This window comes from Sebastes umbrosus, chromosome 4 (genome assembly GCF_015220745.1).
Source record: "Sebastes umbrosus isolate fSebUmb1 chromosome 4, fSebUmb1.pri, whole genome shotgun sequence".
NCBI lineage: Eukaryota > Metazoa > Chordata > Actinopteri > Perciformes > Sebastidae > Sebastes > Sebastes umbrosus.
The window spans coordinates 17,658,009-17,675,700 of NC_051272.1; the positions used below are offsets into that span (position 1 = coordinate 17,658,009).

The 17,692-nt window shown below is 37.4% G+C and overlaps 1 protein-coding gene across 2 annotated transcripts; it reads left to right on the forward strand.

Annotated features, from left to right (window-relative positions):
• The first annotated feature begins 845 nt into the window (after positions 1-845).
• arih1 (ariadne ubiquitin-conjugating enzyme E2 binding protein homolog 1 (Drosophila)) lies at positions 846-17,529 on the forward strand. Of its 2 annotated transcripts, none has more exons than XM_037767556.1 (14): positions 846-1,360; positions 6,079-6,146; positions 6,276-6,423; positions 11,278-11,370; positions 11,470-11,525; positions 12,446-12,512; positions 12,694-12,800; positions 12,949-12,991; positions 13,114-13,185; positions 13,678-13,808; positions 14,104-14,161; positions 14,711-14,992; positions 15,464-15,576; positions 15,664-17,529. In XM_037767556.1, the coding sequence occupies exons 1-14, from the start codon at positions 1,064-1,066 to the stop codon at positions 15,746-15,748; spliced, it is 1,620 nt and encodes a 539-aa protein (XP_037623484.1). In that variant the 5' UTR covers positions 846-1,063; the 3' UTR covers positions 15,749-17,529. The 2 variants fall into 2 exon arrangements, with proteins under 2 accessions (XP_037623484.1, XP_037623485.1); XM_037767557.1 differs by having other exon boundaries at positions 847-1,360; positions 14,732-14,992.
• Positions 17,530-17,692: the final 163 nt, after the last annotated feature.

The following is a 17,692-nucleotide window of genomic DNA, read 5'->3' on the forward strand; positions in this document are numbered from 1 at the left end:
TATGTGCTGATTATTTTTGTAATGAAAAATCATGGTAAAATAAATGGTTCAAATAGTTTTTAAATTCTGTGTAACCATTATGACAATTTAGTATGTGGTTTTATATGCTTTTTTATCGTTCAGTTTGCAGCATATGATAATTATTTTTTATATTATATTATATATTTTTTACATATTTTCGAAACATATCCATGTGGAAACAAAAGTGTGTCATAAATATACAAGTATTTTATTTTCTTACATTTTCCTGTACAGTCCATCTGACGTAAGGCCGTCTTATACTATTTGTATATTGTGAAATATATTTGCTGATTATTTTTGTAATGAAATAAAGCATGAAAAAAAACTAAAAACATGTCAAATAAATGGTTCAAATAGGTTGTAAATTCTGTGTAACCATGTGACAATTTAGTATGTGGTTTTATATTACAAGACCCACCTCTTTTCTTTGGCTTTTGAATGTACTTGAATTGTGATTACTAACTGGCCTTTTTTATAATGCTCATTATAACAGTCTTTTACTCATGGATGTTATCTTGGTCTCTGTCTGTGGATGTGTGAGATTTTGTTGTCTGCTCTGTTGACCTTTATTATTCTGCCTATGTCTGTAAAGCACTTTGGTCAGCTCATGTTTTAAATGTGCTATAGAAATAAATTTGAATTGAATTGACTTGATGTGTTTTTTTTTATCGTTCATAGTTTGCAGCGTATGATAATTATTTTTCTATATTATATTATATATTTTTACATATTTTCCAAATGTGGAAACAAAAAGTGTGTCATAAATACAAGTATATTTTATTTTTGAAACATGTTCCTGTCCAGTCCGTCTGACGTCATCCCGTCGTCAGCCGGTGACGCGGTGTCTCTTTGTTGGCTTAGCAGCAGCGGCGACGTTTTGTTGTTATTTTCGCTGCAGCTGAAAAACAGACTCCGGCTCGGGATAATTTCTGGTTTTTCGTGTAATTGTTCCGCTAAAACCAACCTAAACATCTATCACAACAACACTGTAGACTTCTAGGTGTGCTTGTCACCGGTTGATAAACCCACCTCTTATATAGGAATGGACTCAGACGAGGGTTATAACTATGAATACGACGACGAAGAGGAGGAATGTAGCGAGGACAGCGCTGAAGAGGAGCCCGAGGACGACACCCTGGAGCTCGGAGAGGTGGAGCTGGTCGATCCCGTGGTGGCCGGCGGGGAGCGGGACGAGTGCGGGGAGACCGTCGGCGGTGGAGGCGGCGGCCACGGTCCGGGCGAGGAGGAGGAGGAGGACTACCGCTTCGAGGTGCTGACCGCGGAGCAGATCCTCCAGCATATGGTGGAGTGTATCAGGGAGGTCAACGAGGTCATACAGGTAGGTATTCATGATATGTCTGCGGTCAGGAAACACCGTGGTCCGGGGTTAGGGTGGAGGCATAAAACAAGGCCGCGGAGTTAGCTTAGCACGTTAGCATGGTTGTAAAGGAGGAGTTTACTTGCTGGAAAAGTTGAAACACTGATGAAGCTTTTTACACATTAATATCATATTTATCAATATAACTCTCTTTTGTGTGAGTAGACTTTAAAATAAACATATAGACGACGTTAAATGTGAACATTTTAAATACAAATTTCCATTTGTGTGCCAGGAAGTAGTCTAATCCCAACTGAGAAGTTTGCTAAGCTAATGTTAGCTTAGCATGTTAGCTTAGCACGCTAAGCTAATGTTAGCTTAGCTTGAGCTAACTAGCCAACTGTAACCGTTAATCGAGCACCTTAACTGGTAAAAACCTAACGGCTCAGTGTTAGTTGCTAGGGAACGGCTCACTATCACTAGGCAACAGTGGTAGTCCGTTATAACCAATCAAGTCAAACTTCACCTTACAAATTTAGTCAATTAAGACCTTATTTTTAATGTTTGAGGAAAGGCTTGAGTCATCCGAGTTGGTTAGCAAGTTACATGCTAGGTTATTAACATGCTATCTTTATCATGATTTATAAAAAAAAAAAGTTTGATTTTGGTTATAATCTGGCAACAGCTAAGGTTATAGCTTAAATTATATAAATATATAAATATATATATATATATATGGGGGGAAACTCAGTGGAGCCCTTCTTCGGTTTAGCGTTATCTTGGGCCTCCATTTCCTTTCACTTACTTGAGTACAGAATAAAATGGAAAGTGATCTTGATAAGACCTGTCACTATTTATGAGAAAATAGCGTTGCATTTTATACAAGACAGTGTTTTTGAGTGTCATTATATGGCTATAAATAAGTCCCCAAACCTAAAATGGGTAAAATATCACTACAGTGGATGTACAGTACAGACAGCCGCATGGCAGCAGAAACAACTGACATGGTATTTCTTCTAAAAATAGTATATACATCTAGCCACTTAATATTTAGGTTTTTTGCAGCACCAACAAATAACTTTTTTTTTAAGGTAAAATAACCACATCTGTTTTCTGAAGTAAAGTTTTCAATGTGGAGTATGTGGCAATAGGATAGTTTACTTTAATTTATAATCTGGCAACAGCTAACGTTATAGCTTAAATTTAATATATAGGGGAAACTCAGTGGAGCCCTTCTTCGGCTTAGCGTTATCTTGGGCCTCCATTTCCTTTCACTTATAGCTACACTTTGAGTACAGAATAAAATGGAAAGTGATCTTGATAAGACCTGTCACTATTTATGAGAAAATAACGTTGCATTTTATACAAAGACAGTGTTTTTCAGTGTCATTATATGGCTATAAATAAGTCCCCAAACCTAAAATGGGTAAAATATCAGTACAGTGGATACAGTACAGACAGCCGCATGGCAGCAGAAACAACTGACATGGTAATTCTTCTAAAAATAGTGTATACATCTAGCCACTTAATATTTAGGTTTCGGCAGCATCAACAAATAACTTTTTTTAAGGTAAATAACCACATCTGTTTTCTGAAGTAAAGTTTTCAATGTGGAGTTATGTGGCAATAGGATAGTTTACTTTAATTTAATTTCGAAATTATTTCAAACATATAGAATACAAAAAAATAAAATAAAGAAAAAGAATGATCATACCAACAAGTGGACAGTCAGAAACAAGTAGTATTTACATACAATGCAAAGCATAAGAAAAATAAATTGTCAAACACTTGATGCCTTGATTTACATATTCGAAAAGGAGTGAGAAGAAGTATAAACTTATTTAATCCCACCCCTTCTCCATAAATCAATTATTAATTATTAACCAGCTTCCTTATTGAGCCATACATATACTCTTTACTTTTACTTTTTAATTTACTTTTCTTGTAAATGCCTCTCTGGCGACTGTGCCTTCACATGTCAAGAGTGACTGGTTTCGCCTGGCTTCTGGAGTCGCTTTAGGGGTAAAGTTACAAGTGGCTGATGGATATATTTCATCTGTAGAGACTTTGTTGACCGTCAAAGATTCCACTGCAAACTTCAGAAAGACATAACAGGCAAAACTACCGTGAAGATTGTTCATGTATATCCTGAAGGGTATTTCTTATATTTCCCACCCCATTTATATCCGGGAGGGTGGATCAAATATTAGGAACACATCTGTAATACAGTTCACAGCACCACAAACTACAGCCTCTAAAATGAGTATGAATTTGAATCAACACATCTCTCTCAAAAACCATTGTAACCTTCACAAAGGTGGGGTTTATTGCATTGCGGTTGTATCGGACAGTTTTAGTTAGGTGTACCTAATAAACTGGCAAACTGAATATTTTTTTCATAATTTCTCTTGTCTAATGTTATTGATACTTTGGTACCAAATGGTGTTTATTCAGGAACCATTATGCTTTGTAGCTGTTCGGTTTTTCGCTTGTGTCTGTTTGACATTTAGATGATAGCCTACAAGTACTTGTGGCTGTATGAATCTTTCATAAATATAAAAAAAACAATGTGCATATAATAAACTAAAATCACTACATAATGCTTTCAATAAGTAGCATATGATTGATAACTATGTAGTATATGATTGATAACTGCCTTTTAAGAAATGATTTGATCATTTTTAGAGAAACGTTTTCCTCCTCAATTACACAAATTATATGATATCTTAACATAACAGCGTCGTTAAACACATATCACCAAACACATCATTGAACATCGTATTGTAATAGTATTATGTCATGAATTACCCTGTCAATCCGACCCCTAATTAAATCAGGATGGAGTGAAACAAGCATTGTCTGTATGAACAAGTATATTGAGACAATTCCCTTATCTAATCTTGCAATTGCTGAGAACCATCCCCAATGCTTTGCTTTAACAGTTGAACCATGGCACTGTAACACAATGTACTCTACTGTTACATCATTCCTATTTCAAAATGGGATGTAAAATGCCTATTTTCATGCAATTTTACCATGCAATATACAGAATATGTTTTTAAGTTGACAGGCATTATCATACCCAGGTATTCCGGGGAGACCCCTGAATGCTTGTAACCATAATGACACTTGGTACACAACAGTGTGGTGACTTCAGTAGTCAGACAAAGTGATTTGTATCACAATTTACTGTTCATACAACAAACGGGGTAAATAAAAATCAGTGTGGTGACTTCAGTAGCCGGACAAAGGGATTTTTATCACAATTTACTGTTCATACAACAAACGGGGTAAATAAAAATCAGTGTGGTGACTTCAGTAGCCGGACAAAGGGATTTTTATCACAATTTACTGTTCATACAACAAACGGTGTAAATAAAAATCAGTGGTGACTTCAGTAGCCAGACAAAGGGATTTTTATCACAATTTACTGTTCATACAACAAAAGGTGTAAATAAGTATAAGTAGTAAGCATAATAAATGGAAATGCAAAGGATATCTTTTTATTTTACACAATTTATATTTGCTAATTTCTGCTTAAGGTTGACAGGAGGGACATCAAGAATAGTGTGCATAAGTAATGCGTTACTTTCAAATTACTTTTGCTGAGGAAACCTTCATACAGTGCTAACATCACTGTGTTAGTGACATATCTGTATTTGCCAATTTATCACCGATATTGCAGTGCTGTACAGTATGGTGCACTTAAATGTAGCTGTTCTATTATATGAACATTGTAATATCCACAAATAAAAATACAAAATCAAAATGCAATTTACATGGACCAAGCTTAGATTAAGCTAAAAAGAGGATTGATGTGAAATTTATGCAATGGAACTTTTCCATTAAATGTTTTTTCTCGACATGTTTCTATTTGGTTTTATTGCCCTTTCAGTCAGGATTGTCAGATCTTAACCAATTAGGCAGACAGTATGCTTTAAACAAAACAGAGTTTGATATGTTTATACCAGTAAAACTCATCACATTTGGTTTCAATCACTGCAAGCTGGCTAGTTATACTTTTACTCAGCTGTGTTCACTTTCCTCTGATACACCATCACCTGTCCAATTTGTCACAGACAATGGTGCACTGGGATGTTTTTTTACACAATGTATCTAGTGTTCTGTTTTTTTTTCATCATAAACCGTTGCCATTTTGCCTGTGAAAAGTCTATATACATAGCAAAAAAACAACAACTTTTTTTCTTTTGGAATGTACAGTACTGCCGGCCATAGTTAGCTAATGTTAAGCAACTACTTTGAACAGAACAAATTAAACTCCTCTTCAATGTCATGCAATCCAGTAGAAGAGCTCTGCAGTGACTAACTCTTGTGTCAGAGAGGACTTTGTGGTTACTTCTATGGCTGTAGTTTGTGGTGGTAGTTTATTGGATTGTAATGCAATGAAAGGTATTTCAGATGTTTTTGTCCTCTAACATACATGGGTGTAACGAACTACTGAATCTACAACTAGTTTTAGCGATTTAAAATGACTTAATTTCATTGCAGTTAGTCCTTTTTAAATTACCATCCTGGTCCACTACGAGGCTTAATCCATTTTCCGAAAATCTGGGCCGTAAAACTGTCTGTTTTTCCACAAAAGAGAGTTTAACTTGTAATAGGAAGAGATTTGCGGAAGTGGCTTTACATGTCAAATTTACCCCTTGTTGTTGTTACTGTGAAAATTGGCAGTAGTGAAATGTAAATTTATTTCTGACCAACCATTTCTTTTCCACTAGAATCCTGCAACAATAACACGCATCCTTCTCAGTCACTTCAACTGGGATAAAGAAAAGCTTATGGAAAGGTAAGAATCTCTGAAGTACGTTCTTTATTTGTCACCTTTAACCAACAGTTAACAAGTATGTTAGCTTAGAAGTTCCTGGGAGACCTAATATCTAACACTATGATTTCTTTTTTGTCTCAATACATACAGGTATTTTGATGGTAATCTGGACAAGCTTTTCTCTGAGTGTCATGTCATTAACCCCAGTAAGAAGCCTCGGATCCGTCCTCCAATCAACACTAGATCATCGGCACAGGACATGCCATGTCAGATCTGCTATCTGAACTTCCCCAACTCTGTGAGTCCCATAATGACACCAGCATTGTGTTGCACTAGCTGAATGTGTGTTAAGGGCTAAGTTCTGGTGTTACAATAAGGATTTTGTTGAAAATTTTAATTCAAAGCTGTGTCTTGGCTTAATATAGCAATGGAGATTTACGGGTAATTTTCACTTATTTAATGCCAAAGCACCCCTAACCAAGGCATCGGCACAGACTGACATTTTAATACAGTGTTTCCCCTAGAAATATGTAATAATAATAATATAATTTCTTTTACAAGAGGAGATTGCTCCATCTTATCTCTTTAGAAACTAACATCATATTATTTTGTGCTACAGATACTTCATATCCAGGTCAATTCACACACTCGTAAGTAAAGCATATAAATGACAAATTTTGCGCTTAATTGAGAATGTCAGCAAAACGATTATAACAACAAGCACTGGGTAGATGTCAACAATGAAGCAAGCGATGCTGACAACTGATTCGGTATTATCATTCGCTGAAGGGAAAACAGTCCTGCATCTTCACGTGAGTGTCGCACATTAATGTTACAGACAGTAAAATAGGGCTATTAATCAACAGGGAATATTCAAAGCTTGGGGTGGCTCAACCTGCAGCACGCGTGGGACCACTGAACGCTTTAAACTCTGGGTAGGCACCCACTGAGCAATAGACGGCTTTTCAACATAACCTCTATGCTTTAGATCTGATATAGACCATAGGATTTATTGGCTACATATAGCCCGATTTTAGAACATATTTTAAAAACATCATATTTTAAAATGCATAAAATCCTGTATATATTTAACATAAGCGCTGCACACTAGGGTTGGGCGATATGTTAACATTTTCCACCCGGCCATCGTTAGCTCATCAACTGGTGATTGCTTATATATTCGCGTGGGTCTGTGTGTGCGGCTCACCCCTTCCCTTCGTAAAACACACTTCATTCAAGCTCGACAGAAACAAAATAAAACTCACCAAAACCGTTGTGGTTAGTCTTTCCAACAATCACCAACTCTGGTTTGGTCGAAATAAACTCTAATTCACTGAGTTAGATGTGAAAGTATGCCAGCTCTGCACGTTGTTTTCCCCCACTTTATTTCTGGCCCTGAGTGACCAATTGTGATCGGATCTCGCTTCCCCGCTCTAAATGCAAATAAACATGTAGTAAACAAATGGCTAATACAGCAGATGTTGCAATGTAAGATTACAGGAATGTATTCTTGAATTTGGGTACATTTTATGAACCTAAAAATATAAGGTATTGTCCACCGGCGGTACTTAGGGACCTCCATACCGCCAATACCAAGCTTCAGAGCCTGGGATGAGAGTGAGTGAGTGAGTGGGCGGGCGGGTGCCAGCACTGTGCAGAGCACCGGAACAGAAACACAGACGCATCACAGACAGTATGATAATAATGCACTCCCTTGCCTACTCTGATAGTCTGTAGATATACAGCCTCTCTCTCTGCCCGCTGAGCGGCTCTCGTTCTTCGGAGGCGGACCATTTAATAAAACAAAAAACAACTGGGGATGTACTCCTCCAATTGCTGTTAGCCAATATATTTGTCCAATTGCCCAACCCTCCTGCACACCCCTGTATTTACAGTATAACTATTTATTTTATTATTTTTTTGTTATATACACAGATTCACAGATAGATACAATACCTAGGCTAAGACTAGAAATCTACTAAACTTTCACCTTTCAACCTGGAATAACCTTAATCTAAAATAAACGTCTACAGACAAATAGACGTATAATATACATGTATTAAACTTATTTTCAACGTCAAATTGCTTAGTGGGCACTGACTTGTAGCAGCACAATTCCTCTGACACACACTCGGAGGCTTCCCCCACACGTTTTTTCAAATATGATGTGTCATGATGAGTCCATGAGTGCTGTTTTTACACCTCATGTTGACGGTGAACCATTTATCCTTTATACTTTTTTACTTGCTTGTTAACTAGTAGTGGTATAACGGACCATGGTTGATCCGTACGGATCCATTTAATTACATTATGATGTGTCAAAGATCTATCAGTATAAATAATGATTTGACAAAGGTAAATTATAACATTATCATGAGGTGTTCAAATGTAATCTTGTGAAATGTAGTTTTTGGCGAGAAACTTGAATAATTCAGTTGCTTGAATGAGATGTTTTCAAAGCAATATAAAATAGATATTAGAGAGGGAATTATGACCTGTTTAACCTCCTAACATTAGCTTTAAGCAGCTTATAATACCTCTCCTCTCCTCATCCTTCTGTGTGTGAGAGTGTAGACGTACCTCAAAGTACAAAGATAGTAGGTATTTCACATTGGATAGGACTCCCTTAAAGAAACATTGAAAGTGTCATTACATTTAAGTAAATTGACACAGTTTGATAATACAACAGTGTGGTGATGCAAGTTAATATGTTATGTTCAATTAAAGTGTATTTTCCTAAATGTTGAGACATCTCATATGTAGGCCAGGCGGACATTTCCCCTACTGATTACTGTGCACAAATGTACTGTAGGTATGTACCCTACTTAGGCCTCAAGAGCCCTTCTGGTGCTGGCAGACATAGAAACCTCCCGGTAGGGTGCACTTTGCGAGCGCACAGAAAAAATATTGCGGAAAAAATTTGCGAGCGCTTTGCGCAAGAGTATCCCCACCGCTGCTACAACTCCATCCAAGGGGAAACACTGCAATCCTTTTCCAAATCGTTTTTTCAGACCCAGGTTACTGCCTTGGCTAACAATAGCAAAAGAAAAGGAGGATGTCTAACTTGACATCACAAAATGTGATCACATTATCTGTTGTAAAGTAGGGGTGTAACGATCCTTTGATATATCGATTCAATGATCAACGATCCTTTGATATATCGATTCAATGATCAACGATCCAATATATTGATGCAAAATCAGCAAATATCTTATCGCTGTCCAAAGAATTGATATATCGTTATTGTGATGGTACTTGTGATTTACACCCCTATTGTAAAGTACTATGACTAATATTTTCTCATACCGTCTAAAACCACAGATAAATATGTGAAGGTAGCTCAGTGTCTTTAATTCAACTCGCAGTATTCACTATTGTTATTTGTATTATTTATCACTACAGTGATCTGATTTTACTTTGCATGCTAAAAGTGATAGATGCTAAAATTCAAAGATTGTATGAATTACCAACCAGTCATGATATTAAGGTAGAATATAGCTACACTTTGGACCCTGTAATGAAACATTTCCATACCAGCTGGTGGATTTGCCAATTGGGGTTAGGATTTGGGAAATTGCTCCAATTTTAAGTAAAGATTATTAGTATAAAGAATCGAGGGGGAAACTATTTTAAAAGGGTTACGTAACTCTGATGGAAAGCTGGATGCTTTTATGTCCTCCTCACTGGGAAATATCTCAAACACTGCAAATACTGCAACAGCTGTTTAGTAGTAATGCTGTACCATTTCAGTAGAAAATGGAAAATAAGTGTGTCCCAAAGATGGCTGAATTTGTATCCCTTATTGACCTAACTCTTCTTTACCAAGTGCCACTCACTTCTACAAATTTCTCTTGCACTCAAAGTTATTTCAAAATTCAAATCGAGGGGTTGATTTATTTGGATGTGGCCTAATCATGTCTGGTTACATACAGCACTGTGCTGAATGTACAGACTGGTGGAGGAAGTGTAATGGTTTCAGGGCCATTCTGCCTGCAAGCCCGGTTTCCATTAATACCTTCATGCTGATGTTGTGATTCCAGAACAACATACTTAAACATTAAAGTAGACCAGGTTGATCCATTCATGGCCGTCACGTATGGAAGGGCGTAGTTACTTTAAACTTCGCAGTGCGTCCTGTGGTAGTGAAAGAATCATCCAGGAACCATTTTTTAAAAAAATCCTTCAAGTTCCTCAAACATTTGGATTTAAACAGTTCTGTTCCTCTGGCTACCAGACTCTTAATATCAACCTTGTCAAACATTACATGATTGAACATAGCAATTGTAGAAAGTCACATCTACACAGCAACTTGCAGTTGCAGGAAGCACCCTGCAGTATTCAGATGTTAAAATAAAGAGAACTCTTTATCTTAACATCTGACTGCTGCAGGACTTTTTTTGAGTCAAGACCACAGAAATGTGACGGCCCTTATATGGGCCAAAGGTGCTGTTCGTCTGGTTCATTGAGCATATTACAGTTGGTACAATCACTCTAACCTTATTAAGCTTTGATTCAATCAAGTGTACAACAGAATGCATTTTTTATTTTGCTTCTTTAAAACACTGTCCTTCCTAATGACAAACCAATTAAAGATGGATTTGAACATGATTTTATTTTTATTTTAACATTTAACGATTCTGGCTTCCAACACACAGCACAATGACCACTTTGGACTTTTTTATGTTTTATCATTATACAACATTGAAACACATTGAATGTAATTATTTTTTGGGGTTACATTTATGAACAGAGAATTTAAATGTCAAGGTGGAAACTCCACAAATTGATCTAAATTAAAAGGCACACTGCAGAGTGTACGACCCCATTCTCATGATGGAGTACATTATCTCAACAAAGGATAAATGTTTATTATCAAAGCCAGATGGTTTAGTGTTTCAGCTATAATATGAAGTTGTTCTTCCCCTAAAATCAGAAAGAAAGATGCATAATCCAGACTATTTTAACCTAGAATATTTATTGATTATTTATTTTAATCAGTTGGTTAAAAAGAAATTGTTTTGTCAAATGTGGAGTCCTTTGAATGGCTTCACTCTGAGGCTTTGGCTTGCCTGGTTACCAGAAGTTCATATGCTTACTGTATAATCATGTGATGTCTTGTTTGTCTTATTTACGAGGTTCTTCTCTCTTACAGTATTTTACAGGCCTGGAGTGTGGACACAAGTTCTGCATGCAGTGCTGGGGAGATTACCTTACCACCAAAATCATAGAAGAAGGAATGGGACAGGTAACCACTGAGATTTGTTCTTAGTGTACGAGTCACTGATCACGTACGACTTTTAATAGCTGTCTGACTAATGATTTACCTTCTACGTTATTTTCTCAGACCATTTCTTGTCCTGCTCATAGTTGTGACATTTTGGTTGATGACAACACAGTCATGTGAGTATCTTTTTATGGCTATATTTTTTTATTATGTTTCGTTGCATATTGTTCAGTAGAGATAAGAATACGTAGATATGAATGAGTCATTCTGGTAATGAAAAGATCAGCAAACCAAAATGATTCCTCTTGTTTTTATTTTGTCAGACAGACAGATGCAGTTCACTAACAAATTACTTGAGAAGGAGCATTGTTACATCTGTAGTGTTAAAATTTAATTTTGCAATTGTTGGTTTCGTTTAGTTGTTTGGTCTTGAAAAGTTAGAAAACATAATACAGCCCATACACTATACTATTTTATACATATCAAAAGAAAATGAATATCCTCACTCTAGAATCAGATATGCTTTCTTTTGTTTTTAGTGCATTTAACAGGAATACTGTAAATTGGGAGAATATTTACCTGACATTTTGCCTTCTAAAACAAAGTTCTTGTGTAGGGCTCCCTAGTTACACCTCTACCTGGCTCCTTTACAATGTTGATGTTCAGCCTGTAGTGCAATGAAATATACCTCCTCATTGAAAGCATGGATACTAATCTCTTGTACCAGCTCTTAAGCTGACAGTAATTGTCTTAACCTACATTCTGATCTGACCATCTAGCAAGAGACCTAACAAGTGTTTTCACTGACCAGTTTAGGGTCAATATTTAGTTTCATGAAATGCATTTATACCTCTTAGTAAGAAGTCTGCACTCAAACTCTTAGTTTTGGAATTATGAAATGTTTTGTTGGTAAATAGTTGATGTAATGCCAATTTACATTTGTTACTTCATTGAGCTACTCAGGAAAACGTGAAATTGTGTGACATCTTTTTGTTGTTCTTGGAAGTTATGCACTGAATATGAAGGAAGGAAGCTTTTACCAAAGTCACCCATATTTTGTAATGAAAGCTAATAAATGATTTGACCTCTCCTATAGGCGCCTCATAACAGATTCAAAAGTGAAGTTGAAGTACCAGCATTTAATTACGAATAGTTTTGTAGAGGTAAGCTTTGAGATTTTTTTTTTCTCCTTAACAGTATGTTGAAATGGAATATGAAGCTTGATTTATGATGTTGAGCTGTTAGGTTATCCTGTATGCACTGTTTGGAAAAGCAGGGACCTTCTTTGTACTCAAGTGTCCATGAAACTATAGTTGATATTCTACCTCTCATTACTTCTTTAAGTGCAATCGACTGTTAAAGTGGTGCCCTGCACCAGACTGCCATCATGTTGTCAAAGTCCAGTACCCAGATGCCAAGCCAGTGAGGTGCAAGTGTGGCCGTCAGTTCTGGTAAGATAGTTTGTTTCAAAAAATTGTGTATTAGACTATCGTGAACTGATAGCGACAGTATCTGAATGTTGACTATGTAAGTTTAATAGTAATTATTAAGCATTAAGCATTGTGTGAATTTGACCTGTGATGCCTCTTGTTGGTGCAGCTTCAACTGTGGAGAGAATTGGCATGATCCTGTCAAGTGTAAGGTAAGCCAATCAGGAATATTTATATACTTTACAGAGATTTATCCTATTCCTCCAGCATTTTGAGTGAACGATTAGTATTCATTGTGTAATTATTTTTTACTTTTGTTTGAATTTTTTTGTAGTGGTTGAGAAAATGGATTAAGAAATGTGATGATGACAGTGAAACGTCAAACTGGATTGCAGCAAATACTAAGGTAAGGAATCAAAATGTTCTGCTAGTTTTACCCTCTTTTCTGGTTGTTAGGTAATTAATGTGATAATCACACAATTTCAATTGTGGAAATGCTGATCATACTCAACAATTAGATGTTTTTAAAAATGGTGAAAAAATGTACGAAGTAATGTACAGTCACTTGAGAAGTTGTAATTGTAATCACACATTTTTATCCTGTCAATTTTTTGTTAAGTGTTGGCCCAATCAAAACCGCTCATTACTTCGAATGACATTATCTTTGTCCCAAGCCATCAGGCCTTCATCATTGTTTTGGGCACAACTCTAGGCTTATGAGAAACTGCCCCCCCCCAAAAAACCTAATTGCTTCTAAATTTAATAATCTAAATCTATACCCTTTTATGTATGTTTTTCTGTTTCTTATTTGCTTGAATTCCTCTTAACATCAGATTTTTGTAAAACACTTTTCCTTGAGCAGAAACTCACAAAACTCATCACTCTCCTCTCATGACAGGAGTGTCCAAAATGCCATGTGACCATTGAGAAAGATGGTGGCTGCAATCACATGGTTTGTCGGAACCAGAACTGCAAAGCTGAGTTCTGCTGGGTCTGCCTGGGTCCATGGGAGCCCCACGGCTCAGCCTGGTAAGAGCTAATGGCTTATATACTAAACGTTGATGGTGTCACTTCTAGTGCCGTGTTAGAATATACTTCAAATTGTTGTTTTCATTTCAATTCATATTTTGAAATCTAATATAATTCAAATATCAAGTGCAAATTTTCATGCCATTTCATGTCTAAATACACATCTGACATCTGCAATGTTAAAAATATTATGTGAGAAAGCATGACAACATAAAATATTGTCAAAAATAGTAGTGATGTGTTTTATGCTAGTCTGGAAAACATTGATGTGTCTGACTGGGCTGTGATGTTTCAGGTACAACTGCAATCGCTACAATGAAGATGATGCGAAGGCAGCTAGAGATGCTCAAGAGGTAGTAAGGAACGCTCATATTAATATGTTAAGAAACCTTTGCATGTTGTTTTTTTGTGCCATAATGTGGCGGATATACCACATAATGGCTCAATATTTATATTTGTCCACTTTTCAGTCACAATGTCTTTCTTTAGTGTGCAATATTCAGCCATATTTGCCACAGGTGTAACTGGCATTTCTAATCACACAGAGGCAGCAGCATCCCAAGTATTGTTTCCATCCCACTGCACTGGGTGACGCGCACAATTCAGACAAGATATCCTGAAAAAATATTATCAATTAAGGGACAGTTTCTCATGTAACTCTGCTGTACACTATGAAGAAGTGAATCCAAAAACAGTGGGATTCAAACAATGCAGGGAATGCTGCTGCGTCTGCCTGATAATGAATGTCCAGTACACCTCTGACAAACATGGTTGATTGTTGCATACTGAAGAAGGACGTGTTGCCTGAAACACCTGCAGAATACAATTTAGACATTTCATCACACGAAGATTTACAATCTAGTAAAAATCAACTTGAGGATGCTCAAGTAAGTTAATGCCAGTCCAATGCTGTGTGTGTGCAGCGCTCCAGGGCAGCCTTGCAGAGGTACCTGTTCTACTGCAACCGCTACATGAACCACATGCAGAGCCTGCGCTTTGAGCACAAGCTCTACGCTCAGGTCAAGCAGAAGATGGAGGAGATGCAGCAGCACAACATGTCCTGGATCGAGGTGCAGTTCCTGAAGAAGGCTGTGGATGTGCTGTGCCAGTGCCGCTCCACGCTCATGTTCACTTATGTCTTTGCCTTCTACCTCAAGAAGAACAACCAGTCCATTATTTTTGAGGTATGTTAAAAGGGAAAATGTTGGCATGACTGTGAGCAGATGGTGCCTGACATAAATAACTTGAGCTATTTTAATATTCACATTATATTTACAAAATACCATTTTCAAAACAGTTTGAGTGTTAATCTTGACAGTAATCACTGCCATTAGATGAGGAATCATTGTAATGGAATTGTTATTAAAAAAAAAAAAACCTCCTGAAGAAGATCTTCACCAAAATCAGGTCGGCTGATCCTTCGACTGCAAGTTTTAACCATTCAGTCATAACTGACTGTGATACTTTCTAGCAGACAAACGGATGACATTTTGGCCACATTTCGACTCATCGTTCCTCTCTCAGGAAATCGGCCGAAACTTCCTGTAGTCTGAGCGGGGCCTTGAGCAGGATGCTTCAGTGTGTAGGGGACATTATCACATAGAGCTGACATTTCAGTCGGAATAATATTGTTAGTCAATTTCTTGTTTCATCAGAACAACCAGGCAGACTTGGAAAATGCCACTGAGGTGCTGTCTGGCTACCTAGAGCGGGATATCTCCCAGGATTCCTTGCAGGACATCAAGCAGAAAGTACAAGATAAGTACAGGTCAGTAAAGGAAGAATCATAATCTCTGGCTGCCACTGTTACGTTTGTGTGTTCTTGGATGCCAACACCTGTTTTGTTTCTCTTCAGATACTGTGAGAGCAGGCGAAGAGTGCTGCTACAGCATGTGCATGAAGGCTATGAGAAGGACCTGTGGGAGTACATTGAGGATTGAGGACACGTCCCAATGCAACGGACTCTTGAGTATCTTGACAAACTAGAGCGCTGATGCAATTTAACAGGGCAGCACGGGCCTTCTGCCGCCTCTCCTTTGGCAAACCAACCACTTTTGCATCATTTTTCCTGGATTTGTTTAACAAAATCTTCAAAGTAAATTATATTTAAATAAAAGGTAGAGTAATAAAAAGAAAGTGTACTACAGTATTGTTAGAAACAGAGTGGAGTCTCGAGAAAGCAGAAAATCCATCTTAAACAAATACATCCTTTTGGCTTGTATGGTAACACCTCCCCTGAACTATCTTATTTTCCTTTGTTTTTTCTTTGCTTGTGAATCTTTTTCTGTTTTGATTTTAACTTTTGTTTTCCCATTAGTGTGAAAATGTTTTCAACACAGCTTTAATTGTCCTGGCCATGTCTGCAATGTGTGGTGAGATCCTTGTCTGAGTGGCTGAATGTTGATAGGTTGATTGCAAAGGGGCAAAGACATTTCAGGGGGGAAATAAAAAGAAGAAAAAAACATCAAAAGAACAAAATAGCAAGTCTGTATTTTTCAATTTGTAAATAGTCCATATGCATGGAAGTTAAAGAGCAAGAGTGGCACGTGTTTGCATAATTTTGAAATATTTATTCTTTACCAATATTGAGAAAGGTGTACTTTTGCCATGTAGGTTGAGTCTGTCTACTCCCTCCGTAGTGTGTGGGAGCCTGGGTGTCTTTGGCAATAAGGCATTCGCCCTATCATCCTCAGTCTCTTCAGAGCAGTGCACAAGTTACACCTTATCAGTAACTCTAAATGGGGACTGATAGAAAGAATTTTAGTTGCCAAGTAATCAGATAAAGGACGGAAGGAAGGAAGGATAAAGTGCACGGCTGAGTTAGAAAACCAAGAGCAGAAAAAGTTTAACAGTTCAAAGGTAAGGTAGATTGCACCGGCCCTGTGTCCCTCTATTCTAACCTTTTGCCGTATCCTCTTAGTTGTTTTTAGAGGTGTTTAACATTTAAGAACATTACTAATTATTTGCAAGAGCCAAACTGAGTGACATTCACTCTTCTTTTTTTTCTCTCTCTCCCGACGTGGCTTGAGGTAGCCCTCTTAAAGCTCAGCTTGCACCTTGGGGATTGAATGAGGGTAATAGAATGTACCGACAGCACAGCTTTGGCGTGCTGCTAATTGGGCTGGATCACTGTCAAACAGGGTCAGGCATTTGCATCACTCTTGCAGGGAATACTTGGGTGTCATGGGCCTGATGGTGCCCTGCCTCCTTGAAGAGATCTCTTGCCTTGCAGTGACACTGAACATAGCTTTAAACCAAGCTACGCAGATGAACTTGCGTGATCCTTAGGCAGATGAAGAATATAGGGCAAACTTCTAAAGGTTGTAGGACTGTTTTTTAACTCCGTTATGCTTTTGCATTAAAAGACTGTATTTTTTCGCACACGGGCTGAGGATTTGACATTGAAATGTCAGTGCCCCTCCAGGTTTTGCATTGTTCTATGGGGTGGTTGCTCTGGTTGTCAAGCTCTCTGCTCGTTCATGTCTCTGCAATATGGCAGTCTTAACCAGATTGACTGGAGGGGACATGAATATACAGGCACTGATGCAAGTCAGAAGATGACACCAAAGTGTCAGCTTTCATTAAAACACATCCTTTAACCCAGTTTCAGATATTTGGGGAATTCTCTCCCAAATGCTTCTTATGTGTTCAAACTTATTATTTTATCCTAGCAAATTATAAACTGTATTGTTTATTTGAATAAATGTCATGAGAAATCTCATTTTTGGGAGTACTGTGTGAGTCATTAGAGTAGGTTTGGTCTCAATCATATTAATTACCCAAACATCCGTGATGCATTTCAGCACTATGTATTTTTGCGATGTAGTGTACGACAGACCTTGGCAGAGCTGTGTCTTCCAGAATTGCGTGGCATTAATTTGCTA

What these genes read in the sequence shown, in the direction of transcription:
- arih1 (XM_037767556.1), top strand. Translation starts at nt 1,064, where the DNA reads ATGGACTCAGACGAGGGTTATAACTATGAATACGACGACGAAGAGGAG. An exon ending in ATCTGAACTTCCCCAACTCT is followed by an intron (nt 6,424 to 11,277) that starts GTGAGTCCCATA and finishes TCTCTCTTACAG; the next exon opens with TATTTTACAGGCCTGGAGTG. An exon ending in TTACGAATAGTTTTGTAGAG is followed by an intron (nt 12,513 to 12,693) that starts GTAAGCTTTGAG and finishes TACTTCTTTAAG; the next exon opens with TGCAATCGACTGTTAAAGTG.